Here is a 27,731-nt window from a genome sequence, read left to right on the forward strand (position 1 = left end):
GAGAATTGCTTGAACCTGGGAGGCAGAGGTTGCAGTGAGCTGAGATCGTGCCACTGAACTCCAGCCTGGGCGACTCGATCTAAAAAAAAAAAAAAAAAAAAGAAATAATGGATCCAGGTAATGATCAGCAATGGCTCCTGAAATCATCCAGTGAGAATCTAATGGGAAACTGGATAGTGAACAGACCAGGCTGATGATATCTGAGCCCACTGATCAATCTTATAACAAATAACATTAAATACCCTCTCACATAAAGTAATACAAAATACACAGGACTCTTTATGAAAGATTCTTGCCAGAAAATCAAACGTAAATCTGATCTTGCTGCTAGCTCTAATTACAACTGACAGAAGGTACAGGGGAGAGAGGAACAGGTTAAACAACACCCACATGATAGAGTCAGCAAAAAACAGATTGTGGGACTCTCTATCAGATGACAACCCAGTTCTTTCAACAAATAAAGGTCAAGAAAAGGAAGAGAGAGAGGAGGAAACTGTACACTAAAAGAGTCTTAAGATCAGACACAAAGCCACGTATGTTATGAATTTTTTTATATAAAGCATTCGGAATAGGTAATTCCATAGAGACAGAAAGTGGATTAGGGGTTGTCTGGGGCTGGGGGAGAGGGGAACAGGGAATAATTACTTAAAGGGTATTTTTATGGGGTGATGAAAAAAAATTTTTTTTTTTGAGACTGAGTCTTACTCTTGTCGCCCAGGCTAGAGTACAGTGGTGTGATCTCATCTCACTGCAACCTCTGCCTCCTGGGTTCAGGTGATTCTCCTGCCTCGTCTCCCACATAGCTGGGATTACAGGTGCCTGCCACCATGCCTGGCTAATTTTTATATTTTTTAGTAGAGACAGGGTTTAGCCATCTTGGCCAGGCTGGTCTCGAACTCCTGACCTCAGGTGATCCCACTCACCTTGGCCTCCCAAAGTGCTGGGATTACAGGCGTGAGCCACCGTGCTCAGTCTGATGAAAATGTTTTGAAAATAAAAGAGATGGCAGTTGCACAACATTGTGAATGCACTAAAGGCCACTAAATTGTACCCTTTAAAATGGTAATCACATGTTATGTGAATTTCACCTCAATAAAAGAGAGAGAGACAAAGACTTAAGAGACATATCAACCATATGTAAATGTGTGGTATGGATGCTGATTCCAATAAACCAATTGTAAAAAAATAAAATAAAAACTGGCCAGGCACAGTGGCTCACACCTGTAATCCCAGCACTTTGGGAGGCTGAGGCGGGCGGATCACGAGGTCAAGAGATCGAGATCATCCTGGCCAACATGGTGAAACTTGTCTCTACTAAAAATACAAAAATTAGCTGGGCACAGTGGCACACACCTGTAGTCCCAGCTATTCAAGAGGCTGAGGCAGGAGAATCACTTGAACCCGGGAGGCAGAGGTTGCAGTGAGCTGAGATCGTGCCACTGTACTCCACCTGGCACAGAGCAAGACTCCATCTCAAAAAAAAAAAAAAAGAGACAATCAGAGACTTATGAACATTGATTATATACTTGCTGGTATTTTAATAAATTATTATTTTTTAAGTTTGATAATGATATTTTGGTTATATTATCACCAAAAAAATCATTTTATGTTTAAAATATATACTGAAAATGTACAATTTATATGATGCCTGGAATTTGTTATAAAATAATCTGGTATGTTTGTGTATGTGAGGAAAGAGAAGTAGGAAGATATATAAATGTTGAAACTGGGTGATAGCTACATAGGAGTATCCTTACTCTCTATTACTGAAAATTTTCTAAACTTTCCAAAATAGATTCTAAAAATAAATTTGCAAAGTTGGTCACCCAATACTTTAAATATAGTTAACCTCTCTAGTGATCAAAGAAATGCAAATTAAAATTACAAGATGCAATTACCCACCTGTCAGATTGGCAAAGGTTATGAGAATGTTAATACGCAATATTGGTAAGGATTAGGATAACAGGCACTCTTTTGCCTTCCTGGTTCACTTGATATGGCCTTGGTATCACCTTACTACAAAGCAGCTTGGCAGTATGACTGAAAAGCCTTAAATATGTGGGTACCCTTTGCCCCAGGAATTCTGCTTAATTTATCCAAAGGAAATGATTAAACAAGGGCACAAGATTGGTCAAGGATGTTTATTACCATTTAATTATAATAACAAAAGATTTAAATAACCAAAATACATACCAATAAGAAAATGGTTTTAAGACAAAGGTATATCTACATAATGGTTGTAGATATACAGAGCCATTAAGAGCTATGACAAAGATGCATATATTCATTTGTTTACTTGTTTATTTATTTATTTGAGACAGAGTCTCACTGTGTTGCCCATGCTAGAGTGCAATGGTGCATTCTTGACTCACTGAAGCCTCGACCTCCTGGGTTCAGGTGATCCTTCCACCTCAGCCTCCCAAGTAGCTGGGACTACAGGCATGCGCCACCACGCCCCACTAATGTTTTGTATTTTTAGTAGAGATGGGGTTTCACCATTTTGCCCAGACTGGTTTTGAACTCCTTGGCTCAAGTAATCTCCCCACCTCAGCCTCCCAAAGTGCTGGGATTACAGGGTTGAGCCACCGTGACTGGCGAAGATGTATCTTTTATTAGCATAAGAAGGTGTGTCATAGATACTTTAGTAAGGGGGAAAAATCAAGCTCCAAAGGTTTTATGTGGTAAGATAATTTTTTTTCAATGTGGGAAGAACTTGCAATGATGACAATCTCTTGGTGATGAGAACACGGATTATTTTTATTACTTTCCTTTTGCTTAACTTTATTTTTTAATTTTTATGCTTGAGGTCTTTTTTCCTAGGGAGGGGAAAGGAGAGAGGAGGAGAGGGGAATTGGGGCATACCTTCTGCACACGTGAGTTTGGGTTTCTTTTTTCTCTTCTTCCCAAGGGTGTAAAAGGTGTGCAAAAAATAAGAAATTTTAAAGGGGAGGTTGAAATAAAAACACCATCAACAATAAGAACTCAGACGTAAACAGCAAAATGGAGGAAACCGAAGGTACAGGGGAGCTCATGCTGCTTCAGTTTTTCATTTTCCTTTTTTTGGAGATGGAGTCTTGCTCTGCCGCCCAGGCTGGAGTCAGTGGCGCAGTCTCAACTCACTACAATCTCTGCCTCCCAGGTTCAAGCGATTTTCCTGCCTCAGCCTCCCAAGTAGCTGGCTGGGATTACAGGCACCCACCACCACGCCTGGCTAATTTTTGTATCTTTAGTAGAGACGGGGTTTCACCATGTTGTCCAGACTGGTCTCAAACTCCTGACCTCAGGTGATCTGCCTGCCTCAGCCCCCCAAAGTGCTGGGATTACAGGCGTGAGACATCGCACCTGGCCTAGTTTTTCATCTTTCTAAGTGGATTTTGAGTAGTTTTGGAATTCCAAAAAATGAATTCCTATATAATTAAAATCACCTTTGTCAAGAGAGTAGATCTTAAATGTTCTCACCTCAAAAAAAATAAGCATGTGAGGTGATGGGTATGTCAATTAGCTTGATTGAATCATTTCACAATGTGTGCATATATCAAAACATCACATTGTACTCTGTAAACATATTCAATTTTGTTAGCCAGTTATACCTTAGTAAAGCTGAAGGGAAAATTAAAAATTTTTAATTAAATAAATAAAATGTCCTTTGCTTACTAAAATGACTTAAGCCGGGTGCGGTGGCTCACGCCTGCAATCCCAACACTTTGGGAGGCCGAGGTGGGTGGATTACCTGAGGTCAGGAGTTTGAGACCAGCCTGGCCAATAAGGTGAAACCCCATCTCTACTAAAAATACAAAAAAAAATTAGCAGGGCGTGGTGGCACATGCTTGTAATCCCAGCTACTCAGGAGGCTGAGGCAGGAGAATCACTTGAGCCCAGGAGGCAGAGGTTGTAGTGAGCCGAGATCATGCCACTGCACTCCTGCCTGGTTGACAGAGTGAGACTCTGTCTCAAAATAAATAAATAAATAAATAAAATAAAGTAAAATAAAATAAAATAAAATTACTTGAGATCTGGAATTTATTCCAAAGTTACCTAGGGTTGCGCTATGAAGGAAACAATTTGGGCTGTGAGTTGACAGCTCTTGAACCTGGGTAACCAGGTACATAGGGATTTGCTTTAATTTGTTCTGTACTTCTGTGTTTGGAATTTTTCTTCTTTTTCTTCTTTTTTTTTTTTTTTGGAGACAGAGTCTTGCTCTGTCGTCCAGACTGAAGTGCAGTGGTTGCTCACTGCAACCTCAACCTCTGCCTCCTGGATTTAAGCAATTCTCCTGTCTCAGCCTCCTGAGTAGCTGGGACTACAGGCACCCACCACCATGACCAGCTAATTTTTGTATTTTTAGTAGAGATGGGTTTCACCATGTTGGCCAAGCTGGTCTCTCACTCCTGACCTCAGGTGATCCACCCACCTCGGCCTCCCAAAGTGGTGGGCTTACAGGTGTGAGCCACCATTCCCGGCCTTGTTTGGAATTTTTCATACTAAAGGTTCTTAAAAAAACAAATAAATAGGCCAAGCATGGTGGCTCATGCCTGTAATCCCAGCACTTTGGGAGGCCGAGGCAGGTGGATTACCTGAGGTCAGAAAGTCAAGACCAACCTGGCCGACATGGCAAAACCCCGTCTCTACTAAAAATACAAAAATTAGCCAGGTATGGTAGTGGGTGCCTGTAATCCCAGCTACTTGGGAGGCTGAAGCAAGATAATCACTTGAACTTGGGAGGTGGAGGTTGCAGTGAGCTGAGATTGTGCCACTGCTCTCCAGCCTGGGCAACAGAGCCAGACTCCATCTCAAAAACAATGAATAAATAAATATTAATAATAATAGTAATCTTTGTCAATACAAAATGACACTTTGTGATCTTTGATGTCTACTCCTTCCACAACACACCCCCAGAGATCACAAAGGGCCAGCGTCATGCTTCATTCTTCATGGCTTACCTCTCCTGTGGTCAGAAAGGGGTTGGGTTTGAACTGGCCCTCTTCTAAAAGTCCCTCCCTTTCTTACCTTTCCTACCTACACAAGACAGCTCTGATGGCTATTCTATGTGTCAACTTGACTGGGCTCAGGATGCCCAGATATCTGGTTAAACATTATCTCTGGATGTGCCTGCAAGGGTGTTTGCAGAAGAGATGAGCATTTGAACTGGTGGACCCAGGAAAGCAGATTCCCCTCCCCAATGTGGGTGGACCTCATCCAATCCATTGAGGACGTGACCAGTACAAAAATGAGCAAGAAGGTTGAATTCAGTCTCTGCCTGACTCTTTTTGTTGAGACATCAGTCTTCCTGGTCTGGGACTTAAACCATTGGCTCTCCTAATTCTCAGACCTTCAGACTTGGACTGAAACTGTAGCACTGGCTTTTCTGGGTCTTCAGCCTGCCAGCACAAATAGCAGGACTTCCTTTTTTTTTTTTGAGATGGAGTCTTGCTCTGTGGCCCAGGCTGGGTACAGTGGCATGATCTCGGCTCACTGAAACCTCTGCCTCCCAAGTTCAAGTGATTCTACTGCCTTAGCCTCCTGTGTAGCTGGGATTGTAGGCATGTGCCACCATGTCTAGCTAATTTTAGTATTTTTAGAGGAGATAATGTTTCACCATGTTGGCCAGGCTGGTCTCAAACTCCTGACCTCAAATGATCAGGATTACAGGTGTAAGCCATGGGATTACAGGTGTAAGCCATGGAGCCCGACCAAATTGCAGGACTTTTAGCCTCCATAACCACATGAGTCAGTTCCATATATATATTTATACTTACATAAATATATATACACACAATATGAATACTGTGTACACACAGTACATATATACACACAATATGGAACTGGTTCATTGCTTATATACATATAAATACACATATATTATGGTGTGTGTGTGTGTGTGTGTGTGTGTGTGTGTGTGTGTGTTCTATTTGCTCTGTTTCTCTGGAGAATCCTGACTAATATAATACCTGTCTGGGGCCAGGGGCACAGACTTCAGCCAAGAGCTTCAGAAGAGTCAATTGGTTCATTTAAGAAACAAACTCACAGCCTTTCCCTCTTTAGCACCTTCATCAATCTGATTCCTGTGTCACCCTACCTTTGATAGCCTGCCATGCTCCCTCCTACATGGGCCATCTCCTTCTCAGAGGAAGGAAGCATGAAGAGGCTAGTGGATTTGGCATTCCCAGCCTGAAGATTGGTTCTTCTCATTTGGCCATGCTTGACACTTTCTCTTCCATGCATGTTGGCTATAAAAGTGCCTGGAATGCAGAAATTACTATGAATATTCATGAAGTTACATTATGAATAATACTTCTGTAAAAATGAATAGTCTTCACCCTGGGAAATGGAATTCTTTGTCCACACTTTGAGTCACTTGGAGATTGTCAATAGCAGTGTTCAGCAAACTATATAGCCCATAGGCCAAAGGTGCTCCACCATCTATTCTCATATGGCCTGCAAGCCAAGACTGGATTTCACATCTGTAAATGTTTGAAAAAAAAATCAAAAGAAGAAAACTATTTTGTGATATATAAAATTATATTAAATTCATATTTCAGTGTCTATACAGTTTTATTGAAACACAGCCACACTCATTTGCTTATATTTTGCCAAAGTCTGCTTTCATGCTACAAGGACAGTGTCAAGTAATTGTGATGGACACATGACCCACACAGCCTAAAACATTCAGTATGTAGCCCTTTACAGAAAAAGTTTGTTGACCATTGGTCTGTAGGCTTGAGGTTCTCCTAAATGCATTCTTGGTGATTCCAAACTCTTGTCTCATAGAGCTGAACCGCAGTGCCATACATTGCCAGTAGGTGAGGCTATGCACTACACACCAGCTGGAAACCACCCGGAGTTGAAGCTTGGGATTTAGAACATTCATTCATTCATTCAACAAAGATTTAATGAAGGCCAACTTTGTGCCACACACAGTTTTAAATTCTAGATTTATAGAAGTCTACAAAACAAGCAGAAATGTCTGCTTTCCTGGAACTGAGGTTTTACTGAGAGGAAATGACCACAAACAAGATGGATAATACTACACAGTATGCTAAATGGAAATGAGTGTGATGAAGAAAAATAAAGCAAGGCAGCAGGTAGAAAGGGTCAGAGATGAGGAGAGTAGCAACTTTAAACCAGGTTAGGTGGCCGGGCGCGATGGCTCATGTCTATAATCCCAGCACTTTGGGAGGCTGAGGCAGACAGATCGCTTGAGGCCAGGAGTTTGAGACCAGCCTGGCTAACATGGTGAAACCCCGTCTCTACTAAAAATAAAAATAAAAATAAAAATTAGCCCAGGGTGGTGGCACACACCTGTAGTTCCAGCTACCTGGGAGGCTGAGATATGAGAAACACTTGAACCCGGGAGGTGGAGGTTGCAGTGAGCCAAGATTGTACCACTGCACTCCAGCCTGGGTAACAGAGCGAGACTCTTGTCTCAAAAATAAAATAAAATAAATAAATAAATCAGGTTAGGTAACAATTTTTACCTTTTCAGTGAAGTCCTGAAGGAGATGAGAGGGCAGGCAGTCCATGAATATGTCTGTGATAAGAATATTCCAGGCACGAGGAACAGCAAATGCAAAGGTCCTGGGGTGGACTGCACCCATCACATTCAAGGAAGATCAAAGGCAATGAGTAGTAGAAATTGAGGTCAGGAAGGCAAGGAGGAGAGGACAGCTCATATGGGGACTTGTAGGTCACATTGATGATGTGGCTTTTATTTTGAGTGATGTATGAAGCCAGCAAAGCAATAGGAGCAGATAAGTAATATAATCTGATTTCCAATTCCTGAATTAATACCTGTCTGAAATATTCTACCACTACTTTACATAAATGAGGCATACTTTGCCTTTTATTTTGATATATTACATTTAAAGAAAGTTGAAATGTATGAGGGTAAGTATAAAAAGTTGAGTAACAGGAAGAAAGTATGTCTGTGAGCACTTCAGTTATCCATTGCTGCATAACAAATCAACCCAAAGCTTAGTAGTTTAAATGAACAGTGATTTCTCATTTGTCATAATACTGTGGCTTTAGTAGGATCAGCCAGGCCATTCTACTCTCTTGGCATCAGCTGAGGTCACTCATGTGGCTGAATTCTACTGGCAAGTGAGCTGGACTGGCAGGTCTAACGTTTCACCCCACACATCTGGAACTTTGTTGTCCTCCATGGACTTCTCCCCCCAGTTATCTTAGGCTTCCTCACAATATGGCAGCCTCAGAGTCTCAGGGTTTCCAGGATTTCTGCAAAAGCTGGCTTCAAGAGGGAAACAAGAAGCTGCCAGAACTCTCAGAGGCTAGACCTATAACTGGCACAGCATCACTTCTGCCACATTGTACTGGTCAAAGTAAGTCAAAAGTCCAGCCCAAATTCAAGGCTAGGAGAGATTCCATCTAGTGATAGTTGTTTGATGGGTTGAGCAGCATTCATGTACTTGGAGAGAAGAAATTGATGGTGGCCATCTTTGGAGACTGTCAGAATGGGCAAGAAACACTGATTCCTCCCACCACCACCATGGCATCTTGGGGTGCCCTTCTCTCCTTTTGGCCATTGTGTGTGCATAATATTGATCAGTTTGATTGGTGGATGGAAACTGATTAACTTTATATTCTTGAATCATGTGTTTCCCTGAGGCCTGGAAATTATTCTGAGAAGCTCCCTGACCCCTATACACGAGCCCCCTTATAGCCTGTGTTCATTTTCCTCCCTGGCTCTGCAGGCCCACCATCCCCATTCCTGGGCATTGTCACACTCTGACAGGCAGCTGGGCTAATGTCAGAAAATGGGACAGGTGGTATGGCATTCTGCAGAATTTGGGGGATGTGGTGTAGCTTTTTCCCTGGAAGAAGCCAGAGCTGGCCAGACTGACCAAATGTGTACCCCAGCCTTAATGATGGTCCACCTTCCCAAAAGGAAAGCAAGTGAAGGATCATGCATTTAAATTACCTCTAGGCTTCATAAACAAAACCAAAATCTTTTTTCTGGAAATAATTTTAGATTTACAAAAGAGTTATAAAGGTAGTACAGAAAGGTTCTCATACCCTTCACCCAGCTTCCCCTAACGTTAACTACTTACATAACCATGATCCATTTGTCAAAATGAAGACATTATCATTGACACCCTGGTGTGGTGGTGCACGCCTGCAGTCCCAGCTACTCAGGAGTCTGAGGTGGGAGGATCCTTTGAGCCTGGGAGGCGGAGATTGCAGTGAGCTCTGCACTCCAGCCTGGATGATAGAGTGAGACCCTGTCTCAAAAAAGCAAAACAACAACAACAAAAACATTCCCACAATACTATTAGCCAAACTATAGACTTATTTAGATTTCCCCAGTTTTCCCACTACTGTCCTTCTTCCATTCCAAGAGCCCATTCCGAATTCTACATAGCATTTAGCCTTAGCCATCATGTCTCATTAGTCTCCTTCAGTCTATGACAGTTTCACAGTCGTTCCTTGTCTTTCATGACCTGGAGAGCTTTTGAAGAGTAGCACTCAGGTGTTTTGTAGAATGTTCCTCAATTTGGGGTTGACTCATGTTTTCTCATAACTCAACTGAAGTCATGAGGTTTGGGAAGAGGTGTCGTGCCATTCACATTGTATCATGTCAGGGGCACATGCCATCAACCTGCAATATTACTGGTGATGTTAACTTTGACATTAAGCTTACCGAAGGTGGTATTTGTGAGATTTCTCCACTGAGAATTCACTGTATTTTCCTTTCCATTCTCTATTCGTTAGAAGCAAGTCACGAAGTCCAACACACACTCAAGGGGATGGGAATTGAACTTCTGGAGGGAGGAACCTCTGGGCTTTTAAAAATACACAGCACACTAGGCAGGGCTGCCAGGAGCAGGGAGGGTCCCAGGCCTGTCCACTGACTTGCTGTTGACCTTGGGTGAGTCACTGTGTTTCTCAGAGCCAGGATTTCCCTCCCTTTTATGAAATCCATCGTGGTTTCACGGCCCCACAGCTGTCTCTAGGAGCCTCAGAAGGATTTAGCCAGTAACACTTTGAGCTGCTGGAGTATAGATCTGATAGGGGACACAGGGTCCTTGTTAATGACACTGGGGTCCTGTTCCTGGTCTGTAAGCAGTTTCCAATCCTGATGCTCATCATCCCCATAACAGGAGTGCCCCCTCAAAGTGGTGGGGCCATCACTATTTTTACAAAATGGTCTCATGTTATAAACATGCTAACGAGGATTTTGTGTAGCAGGAAATACCACAGGGAAATATTTTTGTAAAGTGAAGCATTATTTTGCAAAGTGAATAATTCCCCTGAATTAGCCTTTTTGTCTAAAGTCAACTTTTCACTTATTGGATTTGCTTAAACTAAGGGGCTCTAGGAATTCCTTCCAAAGTACACACTGTCTTTGTGCAAATGCTTCTGAACGGACAGAATGTTTTCTATGTTGATGGTGATGAATTACCTGAGAATCATAACTTATAGTAATTATTTTACAGCCTTGTTGGTTGACTCTTTACTAGTGGAGAATCCTGGCCAACCTGTATTCTGTCAATTGACACTAACAAGAACTAAACCCCAAAAAGACTGCCGTTTGGTGACTTTAGCAAAGACAATGAATGGTGAGCTATGTTTTTCTGGGAGTAGGTATATCTGCTGGGATTAGATGTTTTCTCTGTTTCTTTTGACATCACACCACTCTCCGTGGACCACCATGTCTGGGCACACAGGCTTTGCGTCCTACAAAACTCCAGGGCATCACTCCCAGGGATTCTGATGTGGATGGTGCTCCCTGGAGTTCAGCAACATGGCAGCCCTGTCTCCCACCCTGTGGAGCCACTGCTGAACTCGTCCAGTTACTCACCCCGCATCAGTTCTCTGATAAACCTGGAGGAGGGCTGACATAGAGCAGAATGCCACTGTCCAAGACTTTGGTGTTCTCTCCAAATTTGTCTCCACAGACAGTCAACAAGGGCTTCTGACAAGGTGGAAGAAAATGTTCATTCTACCCTTTTCATTTGTGGCCATGACTGGACCACCCCACCTGGACAATATGTAATAACGTCCTTCAGAGATCCTCTAATTGTGTTGAGAATAGCACAATTACCTGGGTTGTGCTGGGGGAAGGGTGTTCGAGTGTTTCTTTGTTGAACATAAAGAGTTAAAATAGACAAGAATTTTTAGTACTCTCTTGACATGTCTTCATTTTTCAACATAGAAAGAATCTCAAAAATGGAACTGACCCATAGCATCCCTCATCCTGAGAAAGACTCAGGCCAAGAAACACCCCCCTCAGTGTTTCAGTCTTCTACTCCTTTTTTTTGAGACAGAGTCTTGCTCTGTCACCCAGGCTGGAGTACAGTGGCATGATCTCAGCTCACTGCAACCTCTGTCTCTTGGGTTCAAGCGATTCTCCCACCTCAGCCTTCCAAGTAGCTGGGACAACAGGTCTGCACCACCACACCCGGCTAATTTTTTTGTAATTTTAGTAGAGACGGGGTTTCACCATGTTGGCCAGGCTGATCTCAAACTCCTGACCTCAAGTGATCCACCCACCTTGGCCTCCCAAAGTGCTGAGATTACATAGCTAACTCTGCTTTACTCTCTCCATTCCTAAGCACCTCCGATCCTTTGCCTCTATTGTGCCTCCTACCTAGAAGGTTCTCCCTCTTTCTTCCCTGATTATCCAAGTCTTCTATTTTTCAAGACTCAGTTCAGCCATGCAGTCTTTTAGAGGTCCTTTCTATAACTGCCTTAGCCCCCAAATGCCATCCTCATCTACTACTCCAGAACTGCCTCTTTGAAGAGGAGGACGTACTCATCATCCCCATGACAGGAGTGCCACCTCTTTATCATGGCACATTCCCTTACCATGCCCTTTCCTGTTAAATGAAGTGTAATGATGGGCACACATTATTTTTGCCAGACTAATATTCACTCCTCCTTCTGATAAAGGATCTGATTTTCCTTTAGGGCTCCACTGCTCCCTCATCCTCTCTCTCCTGCCTCCCAGCACCCTAGCTGGCTCAGAAGAGCATGTGTGCCTAATCAATGTGTGCATTCAATCCCCTTGGTCTGATGTTTGGTACTGGATCTATCAGGGCCACTGTATGGAAATGACCCACCCAGAAGTGGAGCCACATCAGAGGAAAGAACAGAAATGGATGATGATGATGATGATTTTGTTGTTGTTGTTGTTTGTTTTTTGTTTTTTGAGATGGAGTTTCACTCTTATTGTCCAGGCTGGAGTGCAATGGCATGATCTCAGTTCACTACAACCTCTGCCTCCTGGGTTCAAGCGATTCATTCTCCTGCCTCAGCCTCCCCAGTACCTGGGATTACAGGCACCTGCCACCACACCTGGCTAGTTTTTATATTTTTAGTAGAGACGGGGTTTCACCATGTTGGTCAGGCTGGTCTTGAACTCCTGACCTTAGGTGATCCACCTGCCTCGGCCTCCCAAAGTGCCGGGATTACAGGCGTGAGCCACCGCGCCAGGCGATGATGATGTTTAAGCCCCTGGATTCAGCTGTACCTGAAGTTAGAATTCTGCCTTAGACTTTTCTGGTACCTAAGCCTATAAATTCCTCTTTTGCTCTAGCTAGTTTGGTTTCTGCCACTTGCAATACAAAGTTCTTCGTGGATAGGGATCATGCCTGATTTACCTTGACATTCCCCTGTGGCAAGCACAGTGCTTGGCATATATATAGTAAGTGTTTCATAAATAGTTATTGCTGATATAGGGGGAAAATATGCTAAACCAGCCAGTTCAAAGGGGGAAAATTATTATTATTATTTTTTTTTTTGAGATGGAGTCTTACTCTGTCACCCAGGCTGGAGTGCAGTGGCAGAATCTCAGCTCACTGCAACCTCCATCTCCTGAGTTCAAGTGATTCTCCTGCCTCAGCCTCCCTAGTAGCTGGGATTACAGGTGCATGCCACCACGCCCAGCTAACTTTTTTTCTATTTTTAGTAGAGATAAAGTTGCACCATGTTGGCCAGGCTGGTGTCGAATTCCTGATCTCAAATGATCTGCCCCCCCTCAGCCTCCCAAAGTGTTGGGATTACAGGAGGGAGCCACTGCACCCAGCCTAAAGGAGAAAAATTCTCATTTTATGAAAACCAAATAAACTACAGTGGTTTTTCACCTCTCACCTAGTGAGACAAGGTCCAGGTGGTAGCCTATGCTTGTCTTTATTCTCTACCCTCTTCCTTCAATCTCTGAACTATGGCTTCTTCTGTTTTTTGTTTTTTGTTTTTTTTTTTTTTGAGATGGAGTCTTGCTCTGTCACCCAGGCTGGAGTGCAGTGGCGCGATCTCGGCTCACTGCAAGCTCCACCTCCCAGGTTCATGCTATTCTCCTGCCTCAGCCTCCCAAGTAGCTGGGGACTACAGGCGCCCACCACCATGCCTGGCTAATTTTTTGTATTTTTAGTAGAGATGGGGTTTCACCATGTTAGCCAGGATGGTCTTGATCTCCTGACCTCGTGATCCGCCTGCCTCGGCCTCCCAAAGTGCTGGGATTACAGGCGTGAGCCACCGTGCCTGGCCTGAGCTATGGCTTCTTTTTTTTTTTTTTTTTTTTTTTTTTTTTTTTATTATTTTTTATTGATCATTCTTGGGTGTTTCTCGCAGAGGGGGATTTGGCAGGGTTACAGGACAATAGTGGAGGGAAGGTCAGCAGATAAACAAGTGAACAAAGTTCTCTGGTTTTCCTAGGCAGAGGACCCTGTGGCCTTCTGCAGTGTTTGTGTCCCTGGGTACTTGAGATTAGGGAGTGGTGATGGCTCTTAACGAGCATGCTGCCTTCAAGCATCTGTTTAACAAAGCACATCTTGCACCGCCCTTAATCCATTCAACCCTGAGTGGATACAGCACATGTTTCAGAGAGCACAGGGTTGGGGGTAGGGTCACAGATTAACAGGATCCCAAGGCAGAAGAATTTTTTCTTAGTACAGAACAAAATGAAAAGTCTCCCATGTCTACCTCTTTCTACACACACACGGCAACCATCCGATTTCTCAATCTTTTCCCCACCTTTCCCCCCTTTCCATTCCACAAAACCGCCATTGTCATCATGGCCCGTTCTCAATGAGCTGTTGGGTACACCTCCAAGACGGGGTGGTGGCCGGGCAGAGGAGCTCCTCACTTCCCAGTAGGGGCGGCCGGGCAGAGGTGCCCCTCACCTCCCGGACGGGGCGGCTGGCCGGGCAGGGGGCTGACCCCCCCCACCTCCCTCCTGGACGGGGCGGCTGGCCGGGCAGAGGGGCTCCTCACTTCCCAGTAGGGGCGGCCGGGCAGAGGCGCCCCTCACCTCCCGGATGGGGCAGCTGGCCAGGCGGGGGGCCGAACCCCCACCTCCCTCCCGGACAGGGCGGCAGGCTGGGCGGTGGGCTGACCCCCCCACCTCCCTCCCGGACGGGGCAGCTGGCCAGGCGGGGGGCTGACCCCCCACCTCCCTCCCGGACAGGGCGGCAGGCTGGGCGGTGGGCTGACCCCCCCACCTCCCTCCCGGACGGGGCAGCTAGCCGGGCTGAGGGGCTCCTCACTTCCCAGTAGGGGCGGCCGGGCAGAGGCGCCCCTCACCTCCCGGACGGGGCGGCTGGCCGGGCGGGGGGCTGACCCCCCAACCTCCCTCCCAGATGGGGCGGCTGGCCGGGCGGGGGGCTGACCCCCCCACCTCCCTCCCGGACGGAGCGGCTGGCCGGGCAGAGGGGCTCCTCACTTCCCAGTAGGGGCGGCCGGGCAGAGGCGCCCCTCACCTCCTGGACGGGGCGGCTGGCCAGGCAGGGGGCTAACCCCCCCACCTCCCTCCTGGACGGGGCGGCTGGCCAGGTGGGGGGTTGACCCCCCCACCACCCTTCCGGACGGGGCGGCTGGCCGGGCGGGGGGCTGATCCCCCCACCTCCCTCCCGGACGAAGCGGCTGGCCGGGCAGAGGGGCTCCTCACTTCCCAGTAGGGGCGGCCGGGCAGAGGCGCCCCTCAGCTCTCGGACCGGGTGGCCGGCCAGGCGGGGGGCCGAACCCCCACCTCCCTCCCGGACAGGGCGGCAGGCTGGGCGGTGGGCTAACCCCCCCATCTCCCTCCCGGATGGGGCGGCTGGCCTGGCGGGGCTGACCCCCCCACCTCCCTCCCGGACGAGGTGGCTGCCGGGCGGAGATGCTCCTCACTTCCCAGACGGGGTGGCTGCTGGGCAGAGGGGCTCCTCACTTCTCGGGCGGGGCGGCTGCCGGGCGGAGGGGCTCCTCACTTCTCAGACGGGGCGGTTGCCAGGCAGAGGGTCTCCTCACTTCTCAGACGGGGCGGCCGGGCAGAGACACTCCTCACATCCCAGACGGGGCGGCAGGGCAGAGGTGCTCCCCACATCTCAGACGATGGGCGGCCGGGCAGAGACGCTCCTCACTTCCCAGATGTGATGGCGGCCGGGAAGAGGCGCTCCTTGTTTCCTTTTAATAACAAAAAAATCCTTTTCTTCGAAAGTAACATCCTCTCAAGGCCAGGAATTCCATTAGTATAAAGCCTTCCTAAAAAACAAAATTCCTGGCCAGACATGGGTTCACGTCTGTAATCTCAGCACTCTGGGAGGCCGAGGCGGGAAGATCACTTGATGTCAGGAGTCGAGGCGGGAAGATCACTTGATGTCAGGAGTTCGAGACTGGCCCCACCAACATGGTGAAACCCCATCTCCACTAAAAATACAAAAATTAGCCTGGTGTGGTGGTGGGCACCTGTAATCCCAGCAACTTGGGAGGCTAAGGCAGGAGAATTTCTTGAACCCAGGAGGCAGAGGTTGCAGTGACCAGCAAGGTTGCGCCATTGCACCCCAGCCTGGGCGATAAGAGTGAAAACTCCATCTCAAAAGAAAAAAAAAATTCCTTTGGGAAGGCCTTCTACATAAAAATCTTCAACATGAGACTGGAAGAAAGGGTATGGGATCTTCTCCGGACCTTTGGCTTTTACAGCTCGAGCTCACAAAGCTGATTTATCAAGTTGTAAATCTTCACCTGTTGAATTCATAAGTTCATGTCATATTTTCTTTCAGACAATTCTTCAATTTGTTTACGTAGATCAGCGATACGATGATTCCATTTCTTCGGATCCTTGCAAGAGCAGAGCAGGTGATGGAGAGGGTGGGAGGTGTAGTGACAGAAGCAGGAAACTCCAGTCATTCGAGACGGGCAGCACAAGCTGAGGAGTGCAGGCCACCTCTACGGCCAGGAAACGGATTCTCCCGCAGAGCCTCGGAAGCCACCGACCCTGCTCCCACCTTGACTCAGTAGGACTTACTGTAGAATTCTGGCCTTCAGACCTGAGCCTGGCAGCTTTCTCCAACTTTGGAAGCCCAGGAGCATGGCCCCTGTCCACAGATGCACCTGGCATGACGCGTGCCCAGAGGGACAGAGGCAGATGAGTTTCGTCTCCTCCACTGGATTGTGAGGGCCAGAGTTGAACTCCCTCATTTTCCGTTCCCCAGAATTGGCGGGTTCTGGGACTGGTGGCTGTGGTGGCTCGTTGGTCTTTGTCTCTTAGAAGGTGGGGAATAATCATCATCGAAAAAGCTGCTCCGCCTTTGCGGTGTCTCCCGGGTCTGTGCCATGCAGAAGGCAGCTCCGCCCTCGCGGTGCCCGTTGCCCGCCAGGGTCTGTGGTGAGGAGAACGCAGCTCCGCCTTCGCAACGGCACCGCGCCGGCGCCGGCGCAGAGAGGCGCACCGCGCCGGCGCCGGCGCAGAGAGCGAGCTATGGCTTCTTAAGACCATGAGCTTTAAGGTCAGGCTGCCTGGCTTCAAATCAATATTTTGCTGCTTATAAGGTCTGTGTCCTTAGACAAAGTATTTAGTCTTTCTAATCCTCAGTTTCTTCAAATGTAAAATGGGGAAAATAGTAATATCTATGGCTTGGGTTGCTATGAAGATTAAATGAGCTGTTATTATAATTTTTTTCTTTTTCACTCTGTCACCGAGGCTGGAGTGCAGTGGTACAATTAGCTTCTACCTCCTGAGCTCAAGTGATCCTTCTATCTCAGCCTCCTGAGTAGCTGAGACCACAAGTGTGTGCCACCATGGCCAGCTAATTTTTAGAAATTTTTTTGTAGAGATGAAGTCTCCATATGTTGCCCAGGCTGGTCTCAAACTCCTGGACTCAAGTGATACTCCTGCCTCAGCCTCCCAAAGTGCTGAGATTACAGGTGTGAGCCACCACACCACCACACCCAGCTTATGATAGCCTGTTATAATTCTTTTTTTTCTTTTTTCTTTCTTTCTTTTTTTTTTTTTTTGAGACAGGGTCTCAGTCCGTTGCGCAGGCGGGAGTGCAGTACACAGCTCACTGCAGTCTTGACCTCATGGACTCAGGTGATCCTCCTACCCCAGCCTTCTGGGTAGCTGGGACTACAGGTGTGCACCATCATGCCCAGCTAATTTTTCATATTTTTTGTAGACACAAGGTTTCACCATGTTGTTCAGGCTCATCTCAAACTCCGGGGCTCAAGTGATCCCCCTCCCTCTGCCTCCCAAAGTGCTGGGATTACAGTTATGCAGTTATAAGCCACCATACCCAGCCCGCAATTCTTAAAATACCAACATTATCCTCCCTGAAGTCTGTACCATTTAGCTGTTTCCTGTTGGATCCTAGGCAGGACTTTGGGACCAGGCCGTGCTGTGAGAAAAGGTGCAGGAACAGTGTCAGAGTTGGGATAGTGTCAGCCAGAGGAAAAGCAGGTGATCTCTCAAGTAATAGTTAAAGAAGACCTCAGATTCCTGTTAACTGCAGCCAACCTCTACCAAGAATAAGGGCATCACATCCTCAGACTTTACAGATCTAATTTTTCTCCTTCATGGATGGAGGAATAGCAGAAAGAACATGGGTTCTGGTGTGAGACTGATGGTTCAAAGTCCAATTCTGATCCTTCATAACACTTTGACCTCTCAGAACCTTAGTTTCCTCATGTGTAAAATGGGGATGACATTACCGACTTCAGTAAGAAAAATCACTTAGAATAGTAACTACTCAGGTCATCATTCAACACAGATATTTTGAGCCTAGTCTGTTACAAGCCTTCTGACACGTGGCAGGGTGAACAGTATACTCATGCACTCTACCATCATGGACCTTAGACTAATGAGGAAGGGAGTTATCGCTCAACAGATTGTAGCAAAACATGGTGAGTAATTTGATAGAGGAAGTAAAAGGAACTCGGGATCTTATAAAGGGAGGTTTAAAACGTAAGTTAGGCATTTAGAAGATGAGTAAACAAAGAGGAGAAGTTGAAGGACTGATAAGGAGCCCAGAGTGAAATTGAGGAAAGCAAGACTTCTGTCTCAGCCTTGTGATTTGCATGGGATCCCTCTCATCTCTAGCTCCAGGAGTAATTTCAACCTCTTATCATAACAACTGATTGAGGTGGCTCAGTCTTAAGCCAAACAGCACATGGCATTTCCACAGCAATTGTTTTGGGATGATCCAATTAGAGCAAAGATAAAAACTCTTTGTTCCTATGGATATGACCTAAAAAGCTGTGTCGGCAGCCATCTTACAACTATGTGGGAAATTTGACTGAGGACAAAGCCAATACCTCAGAAGGGGGCAAAGATTGAAGAATTGCAGAGCCTGAGCCCTGATCAAACTATACCTGAAGCTTACTAACCATTGGTCTTTTGACGATGCATGAGATGATAAATCTTTGTTTAAGCCAGCTTGTGCTGAACTTTTTGTTATTTTTATATTTATTTATTTATTTATTTATTTTTGAAATGGAGCCTTGCTCTGTCGCCCAGGCTGGAGTGCAGTGGCACGATCTTGGCTCACTGCAACCTCCACCTCCCGTGTTCAAGCAATTCTCCTGCCTCAGCCTCCCGAGTAGCTGAGATTACAGGCACCCACCACCATGCCTGGCTAATTTTTGTATTTTTAGTAGGGATGGGGTTTCACATATTGGCCAGGCTGGTCCCAAACTCTTGACCTTGTGATCTGCCTGCCTTGGCCTCCCAAAGTGCTGGGATTACGGGAGTGAGCCACTGTGCCCAGCCCTTTTTGTTATTTTTAAATGGAATTATTCTAACCAATAGACAAGAGAAGAATAGTTTGAGAAATAGGAAGCAAGTACAATAGTATCTGATGATATCAACATGTCAAGCAAAACAAGGACAAGAAGTTTCCTTTGGATTTGGCAATATGAAGATAATTTGTGACCTGGGCAAGATCAGTTTCAGTAGTAGGGAGTGGGGTGACAAGGAGAACTCTATGCAAGCTTGTACGGCACAAGTAAGTGAGAAGAGGACTCGCTTGATTGTGTTTGAGGGACGCAAGCAATACATAGTCTCTGTCATCACAGTGGGATTGTATTTTGTAAGATCTTAAACATTCTGTGTTATTGTCCCACTATCCATCAAAACATTTCCCCCAAATCCTTTAACTGTTTGGGTTCTGGGCTGTCCTGTAGGTTTCACTATAAAAAGTACAGTGTTTCAAGTAAACTGTGTAAGAAGCTTCCATCACAGTTGACCAGTTGGATTAAGTTTTGGGCTTTTTCCCACTAATATAGTTACTGCTTCCTAATATTTTGGGGACAGGGAGTCGCATAGCCCTTAGAGAATTAGCTTAAAACCATGAACCCTTTCCCTTGGAGAGAAAATGCCCCCAAATTCTGTACACATTTCTGAGGCTTCATGATCACTATGCGGCTGACCTCACAGATTACCTGGGACACTGCCCAAGCTTGCCATCATTTATAAGCTCTAGTGAATCAAAATTTCCTTAACTGGGGTCTTGTTCCAATGAATGAAGGATTCCAACTCATCAAACTAGCTCTCTCTTCCCGCCAGTAGCTCCTAGAATTCCAGCTTTCTCCTTCAGCCTTCAGGGGTTGATCAAGGTGGAGTTTGTTGCCTTCTCACCCTGTCAAAACACCCACACCAGCCTCACCTCTCTCTGCTTCTCTTCCCAGTTTCTACTCCACCGAGCACAAATCTCCAGCCCTGGCCCTAGTAAAGGCCATGAATGTAAAAGGTGTTTATGGTCATACTCTCACTCACTCATCTCTTCATTCTTGGGATTCTACCTGCAGAGTGAGGCACAGTTCTCAGACACCTGTCCCATGCAACCCTGGAAACCACACTCAGGAATTGGGAGGTGAAGACATGCAAGTCCAGGATGTGACCTGCCACTAACACGTTCCCTACCTGTGGCCTGAATTTTTCCCATCATGCTCCTCCTTCAGTATAAAATAATTCACTTGTCCCGAAGTGCTGGTTTCAGCCCAGCTGAGAGATTTGCTGGTGAGGAATGGAGTGATGTAAAATCTGAGTGCAGCTCTGGCCCTCTGATCTGGAGTAAAACAACTTTGCCCTAATGGTATGCCTCCCACCCGAGCTCAAGTAAAGGGTCTAAAGTATTTTGTTTTGACCTCTGTTAACACTTATAATTATGTCCTGATTGTTTGCATGCCCACCAGTCATCCTCACTAGCTCCTTTGGGGTGCAGCCATGGATAATTCACCCTTGTGTATTACAGATAATAACATTAACAAGAGTGAGTGTGGACTGAGATCTCTGCTCTCTCCCAACCCTATGCAACACTATCTATTACTAACCTCTCTTAAGTTTTTTTTAACTTTTTTTTTTTAATCAAAGTCTCGCTCTGTTGCCCAGGCTAGAGTGCGGTGATGCAATCTCGGCTCACTGAAACCTCTGCCTTCCAGGTTCAAGTGATTCTCCTCCCTCAGCCTCCCGAGTAGCTGGGGTTACAGGTTCACACAACCATGCCTGGGTAATTTCTGTATTTTTAGTCGAGATGGGGTTTCACTATGTTGGCCAGGCTGGTCTTGACCTCCTGACCTCAAGTGATCTGCCCGCCTCTGCCTCCCAAAGTGCTAGTGTGAGCCACCACACCCAGCCTTAAACTTTTCATTCTGTACTAATTTTGCAATTCTTCTGCAATACTAATATTGCAAAATTAGTACAAAAATTCCCATATATCCTTTACCCAGCCCCTGCCCAAATGTTAACATCTTGCACAACCACAATAAAATAGTCAAAATCAGAAAATTAACACCAAGGCAATACTTAACTCTATGGAACTAATAACTAACTATATCTAATAATAGCTAATCTCATTCAAATTTCACCAATTATACCACTACTGGACTTTTTCTGGTCCAGAATCCAGGGTTTCATGTTGCATTCAGCTGACATGTCTCCAGTTTGCTTTCATCTGAGGTAGTTTGTCTTTAACACTTTTGAAGAGTTGGCCAGTTAGTGATTTGTAGAATGTCCCTTCATTTGGATTTGTCTGATGTTTCTTCAGGATTAGAATCAGGTTATGCATTTTTGGCAAGAATACCGCAAAAGAAATGCTGTGCCTTTTTCAGTGCATCATATCAGGAGGTACATGATGTCAATATACAATGATGTCATTACTGGGAATGTCAACTTTGATCACTTGATGAAGGTGGTATACACCAGCTTTCTTCACTATAAAGTTACTCTTTTCCCCTTTGTAACTGATAAGTATCTTGTGGGGAAATTCTTTGAGACTATGTAAATATCTGTTCCTCATCATACTTTTCCCACTAATTTTAACATCTATCAGTGATCCTTTCTTGAAAACAATCATGACTGGGGTGTTTGCCAAATGCTGATTCTCTATTTCCATATTTCTTTCTCCATTGAAAACTGGAATTCTGTAAGGAAGAGGTTTTCTCCTCTCCTTTTTGCTTACTTATTTATTGACATCAGTATACACTCATAGAATATTAACCCCATTTTTTCATTGAGAAAACTGAGGCTGAAAGATGTTAGATAATATGGTACCCACAGCCACAAAGCTAGGATGAAGGAGAGCCAGGATTTAGTCTTGCGCCACCTAAGTGCTTAACTGATACTTCTTCATGACAATGCAAATTTTGTAACTTAGCACGGTTACCTCTTTGTTTTGATTACCAGGTGATATAGTTTGGCTGTGTCCCCACCCAAATCTTACCTCCAATTGTGATAATCCCCACATGTCAAGGGTGGGGCCAGGTGGAGATCATTGACTCATGGGGGCGGTTTCTCTCATACTGTTCTTGTGATAGTGAATAAGTCTCATGAGATCTGATGGTTTTATACATGGGAGTTCCCCTAAATAAGCTCTCTTGCCTGCCACCATGTAAGATGTGACTTTGCTCCTCTGCATTCACCTTCCACCATAATTGTGAGGCCTCCCCAGCCATGTGGAACTGTGAGTCAATTAAGCCTCTTTCCTTTATAAATTACTGAGTCTTGGGTATGTCTTTATTAGCAACGTAAGAACAAACTAATATACCAGGAAATTCAAATTTAAGACTACCTTCAGTAATACTGCCAGTTCGTACAACATGCAAATTTTGCTACTACATTCTCTTATTATTGTATCCTATTTCTCTCTTGTGCCCATGTCATTATCTGTGTTTTATTTTCTCAATCATATTTGTATTTTTTTTAAATCACCTGAAATCTTTTTAGGGGAGAAAACAAATAATAAATAAACATATCTCTGAGGCTAGGACACAATAGGCTGCTTATTATTACTTGATGTGAATCACTTCGATTGCTGAAATGCTGAAAGATTGTTTCTTGACAATGGTGGCCACAAGTGGTCCTTAAGACTTGTTCCACAAGGACAAATTCACAGAACATGTAGAGACACATACCTTCTTTCTGTGGCTCCTAATAAATGAGTGTGCCCAGATGGGGTTATCAGAGGATGTAATGATGACAGCCAGGTACCAAGTGCTGAATGCCTAAAGTTGATATATGGAGGACGGAACATTTTTAATGATGTCTCAACCGTCTTTAAGATGGAACCCAAATGGCTTGTTCTGGGACACTGTTTGGAGATTAAAGAGACTGAGGGGGCAAGCAGTGAGCTCTCTGAGACTGCAAGTATTCGAGCAGACCAGACACAAGGGCTTTTGCAGGGCGTGCCAATGTCACTTGGAAGATGTGGATGGTGGAACTCTGTGCTTTGCTTTCCAGGCTCCATTTTCCCTCCTTCTGGGAAGCAGGTCTAAAGTTTGGAATGCTTCTCTCCTCCACTGTGACTGTAAAGTTAGGGTAAGCTGAATTCACCCACAGCTCCAGGTCTTTAAGCCAATACGTTTTACCTGTCCCCAACCATAATGTCTGGTTCAGGTATCTGCAGGTAACAACCCAGAGTCAGAGACGTGACAGCCAGCTTCTAGCACTTTCTAGGAAAGAGAAGCTCATCTCCTCCATGGAAGTTTATAGAAGAGGTATGCTGTCTTCCCCAGTGACGGAGGCTGTGAAGTAGGGAGCTATGGCAGCCTGATGATAGAGTCAGCCTGAGGCTAAGCCAGACAACGGGAGCTAAGAAATGGAACTATGGTCTGAGCTGTGGCTCTCGCTCCATCAGAAGCCAGATATCTCCTGGATCTCCTGGACGGTGACAAGACCCAGCAGTTTGCCATTCTTTATTAAAACAGTTTGGTTAGAGGCTTTGATCATTTGCAACTGAAAGAATCATAAATGTTAAAACTAGATGGACTAAAAATCAGATTTAGTTTTAGAACCACTGAAGGAAGTTTACTAAACACACAGAATGCCTTTGAATTTGTATCAAATACAAATATGATTGATAAACATCCCCTAGTAATTCTTGTGCACACCGAGACCTGGAAGCCACTGATCTCTGCTCAAACACATTAAGACTGGCCTTTGAAAGGTCCTTAGTGTGTCCTTTTTCTCCCTCCCCTCCTCCTCCTCCTCCTCTGCCCCCTCCTCAGCCAGGTGAGAGACCCCCAGGAAGAAGGCCTGGCCCCAGCCCCGAGCTTCAAGCCTTTCTATTTATATGCGAAATTGCTTGCGTTTTCCTAGTTAGTGGCAGATCTGCCTGTTTGATGTTAATGAGTTTGTGAACCCAACAAAAACATGAAAGACGAGGCTCTTCCAAAGAGGAAAAATAGAAAATAAAATGCCATCCAAAATGAGACAGGCTTGAAATCCGCCTTGCATCTCACCAGCCCCTTTCTCTGTCTTCCCAAAGGGGCACCTTTCATCCAATTGAGGAAATCAAGATAAAATGCCAGCCTGGTGAATATCCTGCAAAACCAAATTGATCTGATTTGCCTGGACAAAGAAAATGAGGAATTTGGCTGATCAAAGTGCGCACAGCTCCCTCTTAAGCCCCACCCACCCCATCAGGCCTCCTGTGGACAAGAAACACAAATCTCTCGCACATCAGCACCACTCTCATATTCATTTTCAAATAGCCGCTTGCATCCTGGTGCAAATCTTAGCTGTCTCCTAATAACCCACTTTAGGACATGGATGTTCTGATCTGATATTATTAAATGGAAAGGGGCCGCTTTCTAATCTGGAGAGAGGCAGGGGCATTTGTAACAGCCAGAATCAAAGGCCTGGTCTCTTTCTGTTCCTAATTATCAATAGTGTTTTATAATCTTATTAATATTGATACACAGTATACTGAAGATCTGTTAAGGCATAATGTATGTGGAAGATAATTAACAAGATCCGAGTCAGATCAATCGCCTATTTGACAGCCAACGGTGTGTGGCTTATAAATTATACATATTCTAGGTATTGCTTAAAATGTTTAAAGTTTCAGTCCAATCCTTCCGATCCAGCGCTGGGGGAAGGCATGAACCTAAAGGTACCGTCCCCAGCCTATTAGAGCCTTCTCTGCACAGGCAGGACTCACTCTTACTTAAAAATCAAAGGGTTCTGTTAACTGCCAAGATCTACACAGAGCATAAAAACACACCTTCTCCTTGTAAAGTGCAGAAAAACAAAAGGTGAAATCTTGTAAGAAAAGAGATGATTAACAAAAGGAAGGTAATTTGCCTTTTGATTTCTGAGAGAAGGTAGCGGTTGGGTGTTTCAAATGGCAGAGCTGATCTTGCCTGCTGACGCCAGTCTGTAACAGAGTAAGATATTTGGTTGCAGTAAATGCAATTAACAATCCCAATTAATGTGTATGTTTCGGTGGATTGAAGAGTTTAAACTGGGCCAGGTGCAATGGCTCACACCTGTAATCCCAGCACTTTGGGAGGCGGAGATGGGCGGATTGCTTGAGCCTAGGAGCTTGAGGCCAGCCTGGGAAACATAGTGAGAACCCGTCTCTACAAAAAAAATACAAAAATTTGCTGGGTGCGATGGCACGTCTCTGGTCCCAGCTACTCCGGAGGCTGAGGTGGCAGGATGACTTTAGCCCAGGAGGTCAAGGCTGCAGTGAGTCAAGGTTGAGCCACTGCCCTTCAGCCTGGGTGACAGCAAGATCCTGTCTGAAAAAAAAAAAAAAGAGTTTAAACTGTGCTCTCTTGCTCTTGGTCAAATAGTGTGTGTGTGTGTGTGTGTGTGTGTGTGTGTGTGTGTCCATGTGCTATGGACATGTGCTGTGAAGTCCCTGAAAATTATTTTTTCTCTGACAGCATTCCTTTAGGGACAATCTGTCCCCCATTCTATAATAATCCCACTGGGTCCATGCAGGTCGGATGGGTCTGACCCTACCCCAGCAGGCACAATACCCAATTTGGCCAATCAGATTCCTCTCACCATTTATTTTTCAGTCACCAGAAAAGATGGTATGATTTCCCACTGGGTTTTTAAGCAAGAAAGGTACAAGCCTTCTACTGCTGGTGGTCTCTTTGCCACCAGGCAGAGAGAGCCTGCCTGAGAAGAAGCAATTCAGAGGAAAGTACAACCGAGGCATGAAGAGAAGTGGGTTCTCTTCATGGGCCACTGGGCCACTGCACCTGGCCCAGTTTAAGCTCTTTAATCCACCCAAACAAACACATTAATTGGGATTGTTAATTGCATTTATGGCAACCAAATATCTTACTCTGTTACAGACTGGCGTCAGCAGGAAAGATCAGCTCTGCCATTTGAAACACCCAACTGCTACCTTCTCTCAGAAATCAAAAGGCAAGTTACTTTCCTTTTGTTAATCATCTCTTTTCTTACAAGATTTCACCTTTTGTTTTTCTGCACTTTACAAAAATAGTTTCAAGTTTCAGTCCAATCCAAAAAACAGCAGCCCTAGGATGCTAGTCCTACTAGCATCACTTGAGCTCCTGGATACAGCTGTGCCTGAAGTACACAATGGGACTCTCAATTACCTGAGCCAATCATTATGTCCCCTTTTCTGCATAAGGCAATAAGAATTGGGTTTGTATCACTTAACTGAAAAAATTCTAGCTAACGCAGGCAATTGAGGCAACATTTTTGGCCCTTCTTCTATTCTTCTCCACAATGCCAATGAGAAAGGTAGGCAACACAATGAAGTTCGGGAGTAGGAAAAGGACAAGCCACCATAAAAGAGTGCAGCCCTTTTATCAAGACGATAGGGGCCTGATGTAGTGGCTCACACCTATAATTCCGGCACCTTGGGAGGCTCTGGTGGGAGGATCACCTGAGGCCAAGAGCTTGAGACCACCACCAGCAACATAGCAAGACTGTCTCCAAAAAAAATTGAACCAGGAGTGGTGGTGTGCACCTGCCTGTAGTCCTAGCTATTCTGGAAGCTGAGATGAGAAGATTGCTTGAGCCCAGGAGTTTGAGGTTACAGTGAGTTATGATTGTACCGCTGCACTCCAGCCTGGGCAACAGAGTGAGACGTTGTCTCTAAAAAAGACAGTGGGGCTGTGATGAGGAGATGTGACCTGGTGCTGAGCCCTGCAGATCTCCAGCATCTATCACATTTAACTGGGGAGACTGCAGGGCTTTACTGCAGAGCTTGTAGCCTCCATCAAAAGGAAGTCAGGGTTTCAGAGAGTCCTCCAAATCAAGCAGTGTACTGGCTTGGACTGGGGAAAGTGACAACCTACTCAAAAGGAAAAGCTCCCTGAGCCTAAACAGTCCTTGGAATTTGCAATGGGTCATTGTGAGGACATTGAGTGATGTCGAGGTACCCCGTGTATTGTGGTGTTGGGTTCATGGAGGTTCACCATGATGATTCAGTGTAGCCTCATCTTATTTGCTGGCTAGGTACTAAAACCAGTTTTAAGGTCAACATCACAGATGGAGTAACGTGGAACTGCCACTAGTCTCTACAGGGCTTTGGCACAAATTGGAAAAAGGCACCGTCTTTGGATAGACAAATTAGAAAACGGTATCTCTTCTAGACAGAAGACTGCAGCAGAGTGCAGGGCTTGGAAAGAGTAGTTCTAGCAGGAATTTAATTGCCATTTGTCCCCTTAGGCAGCACTTTGTGCAGTGCACAGACTGGACAATGGTATGTGGCAGCCCTGAGTAGAGACTCCCTAATCAGCCCCCACTAACTAACTCTGATCCATTGGCTGCTCTTCCTGGCCTCTGTAAAGCATCCTAGGGCATGCGTGTCCATAGCCATCTGAATGCTCAGGATTGGTGCATTTCATACTCTCTAGTATTTCCATGCACCTCTGCTTCCCCAGCTGAGTTTAATGCTTACCATGAACCCACCAGATTAGTACCCAAACCTGCTTATACCACGACATTGCCATGAACTAATTTAACAGAAAAGTATGGCAGCCAATGAAATAGGAAGAAGCAAAGAGAGCATAGTGGTATCTATGAAAACTAAAAGCATACTTTGGAATTATAAAGGCAAGTTGCTAAAAAAAAAAATCCTTAAAATTAAAGAATTGTTTGGGGGTAATAGAAATGCATTGTAGCTTGATTGTGTTTCACAGCTGTATAAGACTGTATCCAACTGTTTAAAGACATTGAATTATGTGTTGTAACTAGATGCAGTTGATTATATGTAAATTATTCCTCCATAAAGTTGATAGGAAAAATATTAAGT

At 45.2% G+C, this 27,731-nt stretch overlaps 1 protein-coding gene across 2 annotated transcripts in view; it reads left to right on the forward strand.

Moving 5' to 3' along the window:
* VTI1A (vesicle transport through interaction with t-SNAREs 1A) overlaps positions 1–27,731 on the forward strand; it is a 505,013-nt gene that overhangs the window by 418,932 nt on the left and 58,350 nt on the right. The window contains exon 9 of one of the 2 annotated variants that reach the window (XM_055352170.2): positions 25,798–25,858. The exons of the other annotated variant lie outside the window; for it this stretch is intronic. Coding sequence (XP_055208145.1) covers positions 25,798–25,834 — 37 coding nt within the window. The 3' untranslated portion in view covers positions 25,835–25,858. Of the gene's footprint in view, positions 1–25,797; positions 25,859–27,731 lie in introns of those variants that run through there. 2 annotated transcript variants of the gene reach the window in all.

The sequence above is a fragment of the Gorilla gorilla genome, chromosome 8 (genome assembly GCF_029281585.2).
Source record: "Gorilla gorilla gorilla isolate KB3781 chromosome 8, NHGRI_mGorGor1-v2.1_pri, whole genome shotgun sequence".
Taxonomy (NCBI): Eukaryota; Metazoa; Chordata; class Mammalia; order Primates; family Hominidae; genus Gorilla; species Gorilla gorilla.